The sequence below is a fragment of the Zingiber officinale genome, chromosome 8A (genome assembly GCF_018446385.1).
Source record: "Zingiber officinale cultivar Zhangliang chromosome 8A, Zo_v1.1, whole genome shotgun sequence".
Classification (NCBI taxonomy): Eukaryota; Viridiplantae; Streptophyta; class Magnoliopsida; order Zingiberales; family Zingiberaceae; genus Zingiber; species Zingiber officinale.
In genome coordinates, this window is record NC_056000.1 from 7,257,059 (window position 1) to 7,270,381 (window position 13,323).

The window sequence follows — 13,323 nt, forward strand, 5'->3', positions numbered from 1 at the left end:
GGTTTGGCAGGCTGCCAGTTGAATCTATTACTTATTTAAAGGAATTCAGGAACGCTTTCCTCTACCATTTTGTCAGCAGCAGGAGATACGAAAAGATTAATCATAGTCTCTTTATGCTTAAAAAAACAAGGAGCTACGGAGTCCTCAAGAGCATACATTAAGCATTTCAACCAAGTGACTCTGGATGTCCCGTTTGCACCTCTGAGATATTAATAAGTACCTTCTCTCAAGGTCTATTAGAGGGAGATTTCTTTTGAGCCCTCATCTAGAAACCTCCAAAAGAATTCTTGACGATTTGCTGGGAAAGCGGCCAAATATATTAATGTGAAGGAAACTCAAGCTGCTCGAAAGAAAGAAATAAAGACCCCTACTCTAACCTATTGGTGCGAGAAGCATCAGACGATCGAACCTGAATTTTGATAATGGAAAAAGATTCAAAGTTAAAGTTATTTGTGGTCTAACGAGCTTGAATGAAATTGTAGGAAAGTCCTAAGTGTACTTAGGCAAAAGTCCTAGCTGCGGTTAGGCAGGTGAAAAATCCTAGAGGGCGGTAACCCTAGGTCATAGGGGGTGGTAACTCTAGGCGGAAAGTCTTGGCGGGTCGAGTGCTTCGGGCAAAATCCTAGAGTCGGGGACTCTAGGTTGAAATCCTGGTGTCACGAACCGGGTGGAAGTCTGGACAGATCATGGAGCGAACGTCCAGCATAAAGACTAGAAGCCTCGGGCGTTGAGCAAAAGTCCAGTCGGTCTGAAAGACCGGTCTGGCAACAGGTAAACTCTCCTGAGTGGAGTAGGTGAGGACGCGTTCTCCAATGAGGGAACAGTAGGCGTCGATTCAACCTCGGATTTCCGGAGGAAATCCGAAGTTAGAATTGGACAGTCCAGTGATTGTCAAATACTTGTATTTATCTTATTGTGCTAACTTTATTTTACAGAGTATACTTTGTTTGTGGACTAATATGCCTTGCAGGGAGGGAGTTGCACAAGAGAAGCCTCGGATGAACAGTACCCGAGGCGCCCTCCATGGAGCTTGGAGGCGCCTTGGGTGCATTAGTACCGAAGACTCTGCGCAGCAGGGCAGAAGGCGCACTCCAAGGGTGCTGGAGGTGCCTTGGACGTTGGATGGAGGGCGCCCTTCATGGAGTTTGGAGGCGCCTTCGAGTGGATAAGTAACGTGCACTGCAGAGTTTATCTACGCTGTGGATTCGGGATAAAAGTCTTGGTTGGAGGCACCTTACATGGGGATGGGAGGCGCTTTCAACAGCTTATATATGGCTGGTTTGAGCAGAAGCCATAACAAGACTTGATTTTAGCAATCTTTCCACTACGCACTGCTCAAAGGACGATCCGACAAAGCCGTAACTCAACTCCGAGGACCGGAAGCTTTAAATTCTCTATTCTTAGTTGTCGGTATAATTTTCATTACCGCATTTAATCATTGTACTTGTAATTCTGCGAATTTATAGTGATTGTCCATCGAAAGCACTCTTACGTGCGGGTCTTGGAGTAGGAGTCGTCACAGGTTCCGAACCAAGTAAAATCTTGGTGTTTACATTTGAGTTTTATTTTTCCACCGCATATCTTGATCGATTATTTAAAAACGAATGTGAAAGTCACGAGCGCTATTCACTCCCCCCTTAGCGCTTTTCGATCCTACAATTGGTATCAGAGCGGGGTCGTTCGAATCGGTGAAACCATCATTCAAGCATTTTTTCCATGGTATAATTTCTTTTGTTTTATTTAATCAGAGTTGATATAATTGCCTTATTCGGATCATTTTATCGCAATTAGAAATTCATTTTTCTCGAAGCTGGTGCAACACCATTCGAGCTCGCTTATTTAAAATTATTATCCCGCACTACTAATCCAAGATCAAGTCTTGAACAAATTTTCTTATTTTTTTTGTTGTGCTAGATTTTTAAATGGCCTACCAAGAGGGATATAGCACTGCAAGCCCTCCACTGGAGAGGATTTTGGTTACTAAAAGAGCCGAATGGAATACCACCTCAAGACGCAAGTTGAGATGTGGATTATCATTCAGATGAGATTCGCATATCCCACCGAAGATGGAGTCCTCATCCCGTGTGACAAATGGGATGCTCCAACAAGAAAAAGGATCGAGGCTGACGCAAATGCTACCCAGACTCTACAATGCGGCCTGACAAAAGAAGAGCTGAACTGAGTCGGCCCATTCTCAAGTGCGAAAGAATTATGGGAAAAATTGATTGAGTTGCACGAGGGCACTTCTGACACAAAGGTAAGCAAACGAGACTTAATTTTGAATAAATTATATAATATTAAAATGTAGGAAGGTGAGTCAGCGAGCCAGCTTCATGCTCGCATACAAGATTGACTAAACGGACTCCATGCGATCGGATAGAGGGTTGAAAATCACGACGTCATCAGGTATGCATTAAATGTATTTCCGAGGAACACCTTGTGGATATCCATGGTAGATGCTTATAAAGTGTCTAAGGATTTGTCATTAATCAAATTAGACGAATTATTTTCTGAATTTGAGCTTCATAAACAAACTAATACTACTCCGACCGAGAAAGGTATTGTTTTGATTGCAGGAACGAGCAGAACGCGGGAATCAAAAGCAAAGCGCAGAACTGAACCCGAGTCTGAAGATGAACCGGACTCAGCAGACAACGACGACGAGATAGCAGTTGAACTCGTCAACCTTGTACAGAAGCTCTACAAAAAGAAGAAAGGGTTCACCAAGAAAGACATCAAGAAAGTGATTCAGTCCAAGACGGTGCAATCAAGTCCAAAAGTGAAGTGCGAAGTAACCTGTTACGACTGCAACAAGAAGGGGCACATCGAAGCCAACTATCCGAACCAAAAGGAAACAAAGAAGCAAAGGAAAAAAAAACACTGCAGACGACATGGAATGAGTCTTCTTCAGAAGACTCTGACGAAGAGCTTGAACAGACAAGCTTCCTTGCCCTTACCGCCCGGGAACAAGTCAACGAATCTGATACTGAGAGCGAGTCAAAAACAAAATCCGAGAAAAGCCACGGATCCGTATCCATTTCCGAAGGGCCTAATCCCACTGTAAGAACCTCTCAATTAAATAAATTGCATAATTTAGTTAACTATCTCATACACAAGTTAGCTAAATTCAATATCCGTGTCAAGTCACTTCAAAAGGAAATAGTAACCCTTAAAGAAGTGGCTAACCCAAGCTCCTTGACTGACTTCATTCAGACTGGCACTTCAACTCAAGTTCAAAAGCTTGAGGAAAAAAATTCAGTCTGAAAAGTCAAGTCAAGGAACTTAAGGACACATTGGAACGGTTCACTTTGGGTTCTAAGAATCTTGATCTAATTCTTCGAAAACAAAGAGCCGTTTACATCCAATCTAGACTTGGATTTAAGGTTAAACAAAAATACAAATCTTACTTATCACTTGTAAATAGAACAAATAGAAAATTAGTTTCAGCATGGGTCCCCAAGTCAAACTTGATTGTTCCAGCATGGATCCCCAGTCTTTCATCTGGTTCGCGACACCAAGACTTTCCATCTAGAGTCCTCGACTCTAGGACTTTTGCTCGAAGCCCTCGACTCGCTAAGACTTTCCGCCTAGGGTTATCACCCCTTAGGACCTAGGGTTACCACCCCCTAGGATTTTTCACCTGCCTAATCACAGCTAGGACTTTTGTCTAAGTACACTTAGGACTTTTCTACAAACTCATTCAAACATGTCAGATCATAAATGACCTTAACTTTGAACCTTTTGTCATTATCAAAACTTAGGTTCGATCGTCGGATGCTTACCGCACCAACAAATAAATCAATTAATAAATTAATAAATCTTAATTAATAAATCTTAATTAATAAACCAATTAATAAATCTTAATTAATAAATTAATCAATTAATAAATCTTATTCAAATGAAATAAATTTATTAAATTTAATCAATCTAACCCATTCATAATTTAACTTAACTTAATAATTCTAATTAACTTAATAAGTCCTAAGCAATTAATTAAACTTAAAACTCACTCAACCATCTCACAGTCACCCATAGAAATAACATGATTGAAAATTTAGATTGGGTGAAATGGAAAATAAGAGGCTGAACCCAATCAAACCTATCTTACAATCATTTTAAAATTGGATCCAAATCAATACTTTGTGTGTAGGAACATAACGATTTGGACCCATGGATGTTGGATAGTGGATGTTCCAGACACATGACTGGAGACCGATTGAAGTTCACCAAGATAAAATTCTAAAAATTGGGGTCAGTTGCATTCAGCAACGACGGAACACTTAAGGTAATCGGAACATGTAATATTAAACTGAGTTCTGATTTTTATATTCGAAAAGTTTTATTGGTTAATCAATTGAATTTTAACTTACTTAGCCTAGGTATTTATCCTATAGAAAGCATGTTCCCCTAGGTCTCAGCTAGAGCATCTCACAAGCACACTATGTTTAACTTGCTTGTGTATGAAAAATACTTAAAATGGTGTGAGATGCATAAGGTACTGCCTGGACTTCAAAGTGCTTATGTTTGTACATCAACATAAGTCCGGACAATAAATACCAAAATCAAATTAATCAAGTTAAGTTATCCATGCTTAGTCAAACTAACTGGAATATTTACTTAATTTGACTAACCAAGTGAAAGCTACTACCTCATAGTAAACAGCTAGTATCTAAAGGTTAGACATTTGTTTAAAAGTAGATGTTTAAGTTTGAAAATATGTTGTTACTCATGTTTGGACTCTAGGACTCTAAAACTTAAAAAAGTTTTTGACATTAATCAAGAGGGGAGTGAAAAGAACGAAGTTAAATATCTTTGAAAGTTAAAGTATTTTTTTTCAAAATTTCAAAGCTAAATGTTTTCATTAAAAGTTAAAAGTATTTTTTTTTTAAAAAAAAAGTTCAGTTTTTATTTAAAAAAATAGGTTTTTTTGGTTTAAACAGAATTATTTTTAAGCTTAGTGCTTAAGCAAAATTATTTTTAAGCTAAGTGTTTAGGTAAAATTATTTTTAAGATAAGTGTTCAAGTAAAATTATCTTAAAGCTAAGTGTTTATCAAATCGTTCTAAACCTAAGTGTTTATCAAAATCCTTTCAAAACTTAAATTTTAATTAAATGCTTATTGAAAAAGTTAAGTATTTTCAAAAACATTTTTAATTTAGTTAAGTCTTTCTTATAACTAACAAGCTTCATGAAATTTTTTCCATACTTTTAAAAACTAAAGTATCTAATTTTTTGATATGTCAAAGGGGATGAGAAGCTAGAAAATTTTAAAGTTAAGAAAAACATTAAGTTAAGTGAACAAGGGGGGGGCTATAACAAGGATTGTTGTTCTAAATATAATTTTAAATTAAGTGAAAAAGGGGGAGCTATAACAAGGATTGTTGTTCTAAATGTAATTTTAAATTAAGTGAAAAAAGGGAGCTATGACAAGGATTGTTGTTCTAAATGTAATTTTTTGTACTTATGCTACATTACTTAAAATTACATTTCTGTTCTACATTTCTTAAAATTACATTTCTATTCTTCATCATTGCTTTATGTTTTACTTAACTTTGAATTTTGTTGCCATAATAAAAAAGGGGGAGATTGTTAGTATGAGAAATATTAGACGATCGAACCTGAGTTTTGATAATGACAAAGAGTTCAAAGATAAGGTTATTTGTGGTATAATGAGTTTGAATAAGATTGCAGGAAAATCCTAAGTATACTTAGACAAAAACCCTAGCTACGGTTAGGCAGGTGGAAAACTCTAGGGTCGGTAACCCTAAGTCCTATGGGGTGGTAATCTTATGCGGAAAGTCTTGGCGGGTCGAGTGCTTTGAGCAAAATCCTAAAGTTAGGGACTCTAAGTTGAAATCCTAGTGTCATGAATCGGGTAGAAGTTCTGGACGGGTCGTGGAGCGGACGTCCAGCATGAAGACCGAAAGCCTCGGGGTGCTGAGTAAAAGTCTAGTCGGTCTGAAAAATTGGTCTGGCAATGGGTAAACTCTCCCGAGTGGAGTAGGTGAGGGCGTGCTCCCCAATGAGGGAACAGTAGATGTCAGTTCGATCTAGGGTTTCCGGAGGAAATCCGAAGTCAGAATCAGACAGTCCGGTGACTGTCAAAGACTTATATTTATCTTATTGTGCTAACTTTGTTTTGCAAGGTATACTTTGTTTGTGGACTAATATACCTTGCAAGAAGGGAGTTGCACAAGAGAAGCCTCTGATGAACAGTACCCGAGGCACCCTTCATAGAGTTTGAAGGCGCCTCGACTGCATTAGTCGAAGACTCTGCGCAGCAGGGCAGAAGGCGCCCTCCAAGGCTGCTGGAGGTGCCTTGGACGCTGGATGGAGGACACCCTTCATAGAGCTTGGAGGCGCCTTCGGATGGATAAGCAGCGAGCGCTGCGCGTGTGGTCTTCCGACGCCCGACCAATGCTACGTGCACGGCCGGCAAACCAATTAGGGTTGTGTGCGCGTTCAGCTGCTTTGCCAGTGTTACATGCACGACCAACAGGCTAGCTAGGGTTGTGCGACGTTCAACTTCCTTGCCAGTGCTGCGCGTGCGACCAACCGATTGGCCAGGCACGAGGTTGAGGTCGCACCCGACCTCTCGACATTGTTGCAAGGTCGCGCCAAGGTGAGACCTCGCTAGTAGGCCACTTTGCCAAGTTGTGACCTTGCTACGAGGCTACCACAAAGGCACGACCTAATCACTGGCATGGTGAGTTCACGCCTCGGTTGCCCCTACCAACAGAGGTGAGAGGGGAGAGAAGAGAGAAGCTTACATGAGGAAATCACGTGAGGAGAGTGAGAATTGGCCGCGATAGGAAATCCGGAGAAGACGAAGAGGAGATCAAGAAAGGAAATGGGAATCGTGTGAAAATTGTAAAAGTGATCGCGGAACGTCGAAATGTGAAATCAAATAGTGATGGAAAATTAATTCCATGGCTATTTAGCGGTGGAAAATTTAATTTTTGTTGTCATTTCAGTGACGGAATATTATTTTCATCGATAAAATAACAAAAGAATTAATATTTCATAGCTAATTTAATATAATATATTCATATATATAGGCATTTAAGGATCATATTACAGACGAGATTCTACTTCTATCACTAAATTAGTGATGGACTTAATGTTCGATCGCTAATTAATGACGAAATGTATATTCTGTTTCTAATTATATAAAGATCGAACATGCGATGGAATCATTCTGTCGCTAATTTTTTTTTTTTTTTTTTTTACAGTGCGTGTTATGTTAGGGATATAAGTTGGAACCTTACAATCTGAACTTTGCTAATTAAATATATTTGTAAAATATTGGATTCATCACTGATAGCATTTAGTCAAAACTTTGATAAGTATAATTGGAAAGTGTAATCCTCTGAGTCGGAGGAAGGACTAGAAGTTGATATATATTATAATTTAGCTATAGAAGGATCATAGGTTGACAGAGAGCTCTTTCGGAGAGGACTAAGTTGAGAGGCTGTTAGAGAGCCATGACTGATTAGAGAGTAACACTTAGTCAAATCTTTGACTAGTATTCTGTCAGGACTGAAGAAAGATCATTAAATAATATTTACTTGAACTCCAAGGATGCAGCAAATATGTCGACCAAGAGTACGAACGTCATTTCATCGATGTCATCTTTCCCCGTCTTAGACTGATTCAAATCAACACGTGGAAAACGTCCGACGACTGAAAGAATGAACCCTGTCCGAGACTGAATTCGCATGCCCCCTTTCTTATTGATTTTAAATATATATATATATATATGGTGAAGGGAGTTCAATAGTAGCAATCAAGGAGTCAAGGATGACTGCAAGCGGAATCGGCGATGGCGAGAAGGGGGCGGCAGCGTTGTGGTCGATCGCGGCCAGCGCTATGTTCCTTTGGCCCCTCGTTTACAGGTACTTCCCCGGCATCCAGTACTATCTCGCTAAATACTGCCACCGCCTCGTCTCCCTCGTCTCCCCCTACATCCACATCACCTTTCCCGAGTTCTCCGGCGAGCGCATGAAGCGCAGCGACGCCTACGCCGCCATCGAGTCTTATCTCGCTGCCTCCTGCACTCAATCTGCCACCAAGCTCAAGGCCGAGCTCGGGAAGGACTCTTCCTCCCTTACCCTCAGCATGGACGAGCACGAGGAGGTCACCGACGACTTCCGCGGCGCTCGAATCTGGTGGACCTCTGTCTCCCGCTCACCACCTCAGAACTCCATGTCCTTCTACCCGCAGCCGGACTCCCGCCGCTACTTCCGACTCATCTTCCATCGTCGCCACCGCGACCTCGTCGTGGGATCATACCTCGACCACGTCCTCGCTGCGGGGCGCGAGGCCACCTTCGCAAATCGCCGCCGCAAGCTCTACACCAACAACCCCAGCAACAATTGGTACGGCTACAAGAAGTCTGTCTGGAGCCACGTCACGTTCACCCATCCCTCGACGTTCGCGACCATGGCGATGGACCCCGACAAGAAGAAGGAGATCGTGGCCGATCTGGAGGCGTTCCGCAGCGGGAAGGACTTTTACGCCAAGATCGGCAAGCCATGGAAACGCGGCTACCTCCTCTACGGCCCTCCAGGAACCGGCAAGTCCACCATGATCGCCGCCATCGCCAACTACCTCGATTACGACATCTACGACCTCGAGCTCACCTCCGTCAAGGACAACACCGAGCTCCGGAAGCTGTTTATCGAAACAACGGGCAAGTCCATCATCGTGATTGAAGACATCGACTGCTCGCTCGACCTCACTGGCGAGCGGAAAAAGAAGAAGGACGACAAGGAGGACGACGACAAGGAGGGTAGCAGTGACGGAAAGCCTCCAGTGAAACCGCCTGGGGATAATGAGAAACAGAGCAAGGTGACCCTCTCGGGACTTCTTAACTTCATCGACGGATTATGGTCGGCGTGCGGCGGCGAGCGGCTCATCATATTCACGACCAACTACGTGGAGAAGCTCGATCCGGCGCTGATACGGCGCGGAAGGATGGACAAGCACATCGAGATGTCGTATTGCTGCTTCGAGGCATTTAAGGTGTTGGCGGCCAACTACCTCGGGATTGTCGATGGCGAGCACCGGCTGTTCGAGAACGTGAGGGTGCTGATAGATGAGGTGAAGATGACGCCGGCCGACGTGGCCGAGAATCTGATGCCCAAATCAGGGGACGGTGCAGAATCGTGCCTCCAGAGGCTGATCCAATCGCTGGAGGAGGCCCGGGAAAAAACGACAGCGAAGGCGGAGGAGGGAAAGAGCATCGACGGGACGGCGGAGAGCGAGGTGGTTAATAATTAGGATTATAATTTTACAAATTACTCTTAATTTGTAGTGGTCAGATTCGCAACTTGTTTAATTTGGTGGAGATGCTTGTTTAATTTGGTGATGTATAATTTTCGCATAGTGGTCGTATAATTTTCATGGAAGGGGAATCAAGCACGTGTCCTTTAATTTTTCCATCTAAAAGTTTTTAATTTATAGTAATATCCAATAAAGAAATTGTTAATGTTAGTGGGGTAGGTAACATGTCTAGTTGACTTGTCTTAATTATTCAACTTACTTAGCCTTCGATTAAATTAATGTTTTATTTTTATAAATCCATTTTCTTGATTTGTTAAGAAATGAATGCATCTGATCGAGCTATGGCAGTTCAGACTAATTTACACCTCTGATTATCAGATCCACAATTCTTATGAAATAAAATTGATTAGTCTTACTACCAAATCATCTAATTATTCTTTTATTTACATCGATAAATCAAGAATGAAAAATCGGTGTAGACAACCACCTCAATCATAGCTTGTACTGAAGTCGGTGTAGACAACCATCACACTCCTCACCTGATGCTTTCCGTCCGACCAGATGACCGTCGCCGGCGCCGTCGAGTTCCCTGGCAATGGAACGCCTGAAACCGACACTGTGAACTGCCTCTTCTCATTCAACTCCGAAAACTCCAACTCACTAGGATTCACCGTCACATTAAGTTTGGAATCAGCCGTGACCTTCGCCTTGTACTTGCCGACGCTGCCAACGTTGGTCACTGTTCTCAAGAACTTCGCAGCGAAGGTTTTCCCGTATTTAACATATAGGCCCATGGTAGGATAATTGAGATCCCTCGCGTTTCCCTTGGCCTTGGCAGGGCAGGAACTGTTGTGGCCGGTGATGATCTTAATCAGGGTTTCGTTGTAGCCCGTGTTGCAGAGCATTTGAACGTAGTCACTTTCACCAGCGTCGTAGACAAGACCTGGGTCGACGGCCTTCACCGGGTTCAGTTGTCCGGCTCCATATGATAATTGGTCTTGTTTATCCGAAGGATGCATCGGTTTAGCTGTATATGTATATATATATATATAACATGGATAAAATGATAAATTTTGCTTCCATGGACAAATTAATTATACAAGGTTACGTTGAAGAACAAATTACGGGTAAATAATTAATGTTTAGGCTGGAGACCTGTCGTCATGAGCGCAGACATGATGGCTGCCGGCGACCAATTTGGGTGGAAGGACTTGACGTAGGCGGCGGCGCCGGTGACGTGCGGGCAAGCCATGGAAGTTCCCGAGATTATGTTGAACTCTACGAACCTCGGGTCGCCGGTGATGCCTGACACTGGTACAGCCTTTGACCAAGCGGCCAAAATGTCAATTCCTGGAGCGATTATATCAGGCTGCAAAACAATTATATTAATTAAATCCCTTAAAAAATGTGTGAATTAGGTACGTAATTGAACTAAGGATATTGGATTAATGACCTTCAGGATGTCTCGGGTGACGAGGTTGGGGCCTCTCGATGAGAATGAAGCGACCAGGGGAGCCCTGGGGTCGAAAACTTGTTCACTTTTGTGGATGTTAGCCACTGGATTTCTGACCAAGATCATATATATTCATTGATTGATTGAATAAATTATTTAATCAGTATCTATATTTTCTCTCTGTACACTAAATATAAATACTCATTTATATATATATATATATATATATAAACACTCACTCAGTGTTGTTTATATAGTGCTTAAGCTTGAGGCCATCCGCGGTGCTGAGCAAAATTGTTGGCCTTGGAAATGAGTAGGAAAAGTCAAGTTCAGTGTCATCGCTACATAGAATTCCTTCAAAACCTGTATAATTAAAAGTTCCGTCGTAGAAGAAGTTGCAGAAAATAATCTTCCCTTTCACCACATCCAAATATTTAGATAGGTCAGTGCAATCCCTGAAACACAACAAACAGTGGACAAGTTTGATAATTGAAAATACAATATATAAGCTAGTTCCATTTATGAAGAGAAGATAGCGTTATATATCTTCGTACCCTTGAGTTTCATGTAGGAAGATGAAGGGGTAATTGCTTTTTTCAGTGGGAAACGTATTGGCACCGGCTCCCTGTAATTTTTGTTTCAAATAATAAATAATAATATGATTTTATATATTTAAACGCCAATTCTCATGCAAGTAGAGAAAAAAAAAATCATTACTTTAATGTGGTTATGATAAAAATAACTAAACTATAAATAATTAGTACGAAAGAAATATGGCTAATCAGTATAAGGAAATGGAGTGCGACTATGAACAGAACTTTTGCATATGATCAAAATCACATTATCTTTAAATTGTAAAATTACTCACCAAAGTGGACACATTATCTCCGGTGACCACCCTGCCAATTATGTGTCTATCGATACTGCTCGCCGCCACCGACATCAACCATGGTGCCACATTGGTGACCGTGTTATGACTGGGCCCCATGTTTCCGGCGGCAGTCGATGTTAAAATCCCATTCATCATGGCGTGGAACGAACCAATTGCTAATGAGTCGTAGAAGTAATCCATCTGGAAGAGAGAGCCGATTGACGCGGAGATGATGTCGACGCCATCAGAGATCGCATCGTCAAATGCCGCCAAGATATCTACTTCGGCGCACCCGAACGTCCAGCACACCTTGTACATCGCGAGCCTCGCCGATGGCACAGCCCCTCGGGCGGTGCCTTGGGCAAGGTCATAAAGGCTGGCGTGGGAGACGCTCCGGCCAGCGGCGATGGAAGATGTGTGCGACCCGTGACCTTCGAAGTCGCGCGGTGATGGTTCGTCCAACGTGTAATCGCCTAGACTATTGTAGTAACGGGCGCCGATAATTTTGCTTAATTATTCAATCAATCATAAATTTATATTAGTCACAATTTTAAACATAAATTCTAGGTTTTGACTTAATTAGCAATAAATTCAATAAAATAATTATAATTTAAATCATCAAATTTTATAGGCATACTTGTTGCAAGTTATATTTACGCAATTGCCCTTCCATTTCCTCGGCGGCGGCCGCAATCCCCCATCACTGAAGGACTTGGATTCTGGCCAAATTCCAGTATCTAACATTCCAATGATGATGTCGCTTTCCAGTGTGGGATTCCTATTAACTGTCTGCGTGAAGTTGAGGAAATCCCATGACCTCGTCGTGCGAATCTTTAGGATTTTACTAGGAAACACTGAAACTATTCCCTTCCTTCCTGCAATTATTTCTTGTTTCCAGTATTATTCATTTATTATATATCTTTCATCAAAATAAAAACTATTCAATATACCGCTCAATTTTGCAGCTTCATCAGTAGAAAGTTTAGCAGCAAATCCGCTGAAACTCTTCTGGTAGCTATACACCAGAGACTCATTTGGTGAACTGCATTATCAATTGTTTTAGTCAAGAAATTCGACAAAATATATATAATTTTTCACAAAATAATGTATATCAACTTATTGCCTACTTGTTCACGAGAATTTCTTTAAGCAAATTGAGATGATGTTCAGGAGTTGGATACTGAGATGAGGGTTGAGCTCCCATGTACACAATATAAACCTGCAATATGTCATTCATGTATGGTAATATTAATTGATTTAATACAGATTAAAGAATAATTTTTACAAAGGAAATTTATAATTGTAATTACCTTTCTTTCTTCATTTGAAGAGGCTGATGCAAAAAGAAGAATAAAGGATATGAAAAGTGCAAGTGGAATTAGATGGGATGGTGGAGAAGCCATTATAGTTCCTAAGGAAAATCCTATTTCTGTACATTTTGTAGGTGAAATAACATTAATTTATAGGGATCAATTTTTAGGGATAAAATTGTTAATGAGTTATCTATTGGATGTCAACTAACGAAGAGCTGATTAACACGTATTAACTATTAAACATTACCACGTTGATGCAACGACCATATGGATCAAATTTTTATGTTGAGATATAATATATATTATTAATCATATATATTTATGATTCTATCTATTAGAGAATCAGTCAAAGATATATATCTTTAATTTCTGTTACGATAGAGATTTAAACCTATTAATTCG

General features: G+C 41.0%; 2 protein-coding genes across 2 annotated transcripts; one reads left to right on the forward strand and one right to left on the reverse strand.

Moving 5' to 3' along the window:
- The first annotated feature begins 7,761 nt into the window (after positions 1 to 7,761).
- On the forward strand, positions 7,762 to 9,419 carry LOC122012187 (AAA-ATPase At3g28580-like). Its single transcript, XM_042568639.1, has one exon. It carries the CDS (start codon positions 7,800 to 7,802, stop codon positions 9,279 to 9,281), a length of 1,482 nt encoding a protein of 493 aa, XP_042424573.1. The 5' UTR covers positions 7,762 to 7,799; the 3' UTR covers positions 9,282 to 9,419.
- Positions 9,420 to 9,772: 353 nt separating this feature from the next.
- Positions 9,773 to 13,011, reverse strand: LOC122010472 (subtilisin-like protease SBT4.3). Its single transcript, XM_042567014.1, has 10 exons — positions 12,919 to 13,011; positions 12,736 to 12,827; positions 12,559 to 12,650; positions 12,246 to 12,483; positions 11,606 to 12,116; positions 11,292 to 11,362; positions 10,977 to 11,192; positions 10,738 to 10,849; positions 10,440 to 10,653; positions 9,773 to 10,311 (listed from the first exon to the last, which is right to left on the reverse strand). Exons 1-10 carry the CDS (start codon positions 13,009 to 13,011, stop codon positions 9,773 to 9,775), a joined length of 2,178 nt encoding a protein of 725 aa, XP_042422948.1.
- Positions 13,012 to 13,323: the final 312 nt, after the last annotated feature.

What these genes read in the sequence shown, in the direction of transcription:
- LOC122012187 (XM_042568639.1), top strand. Translation starts at nt 7,800, where the DNA reads ATGACTGCAAGCGGAATCGGCGATGGCGAGAAGGGGGCGGCAGCGTTG.
- LOC122010472 (XM_042567014.1), bottom strand. Translation starts at nt 13,011, where the DNA reads ATGGCTTCTCCACCATCCCATCTAATTCCACTTGCACTTTTCATATCC. An exon ending in TGAAGCTGCAAAATTGAGCG is followed by an intron (nt 12,484 to 12,558) that starts GTATATTGAATA and finishes AAATAATTGCAG; the next exon opens with GAAGGAAGGGAATAGTTTCA. An exon ending in GTCTGCGCTCATGACGACAG is followed by an intron (nt 10,312 to 10,439) that starts GTCTCCAGCCTA and finishes ATACATATACAG; the next exon opens with CTAAACCGATGCATCCTTCG.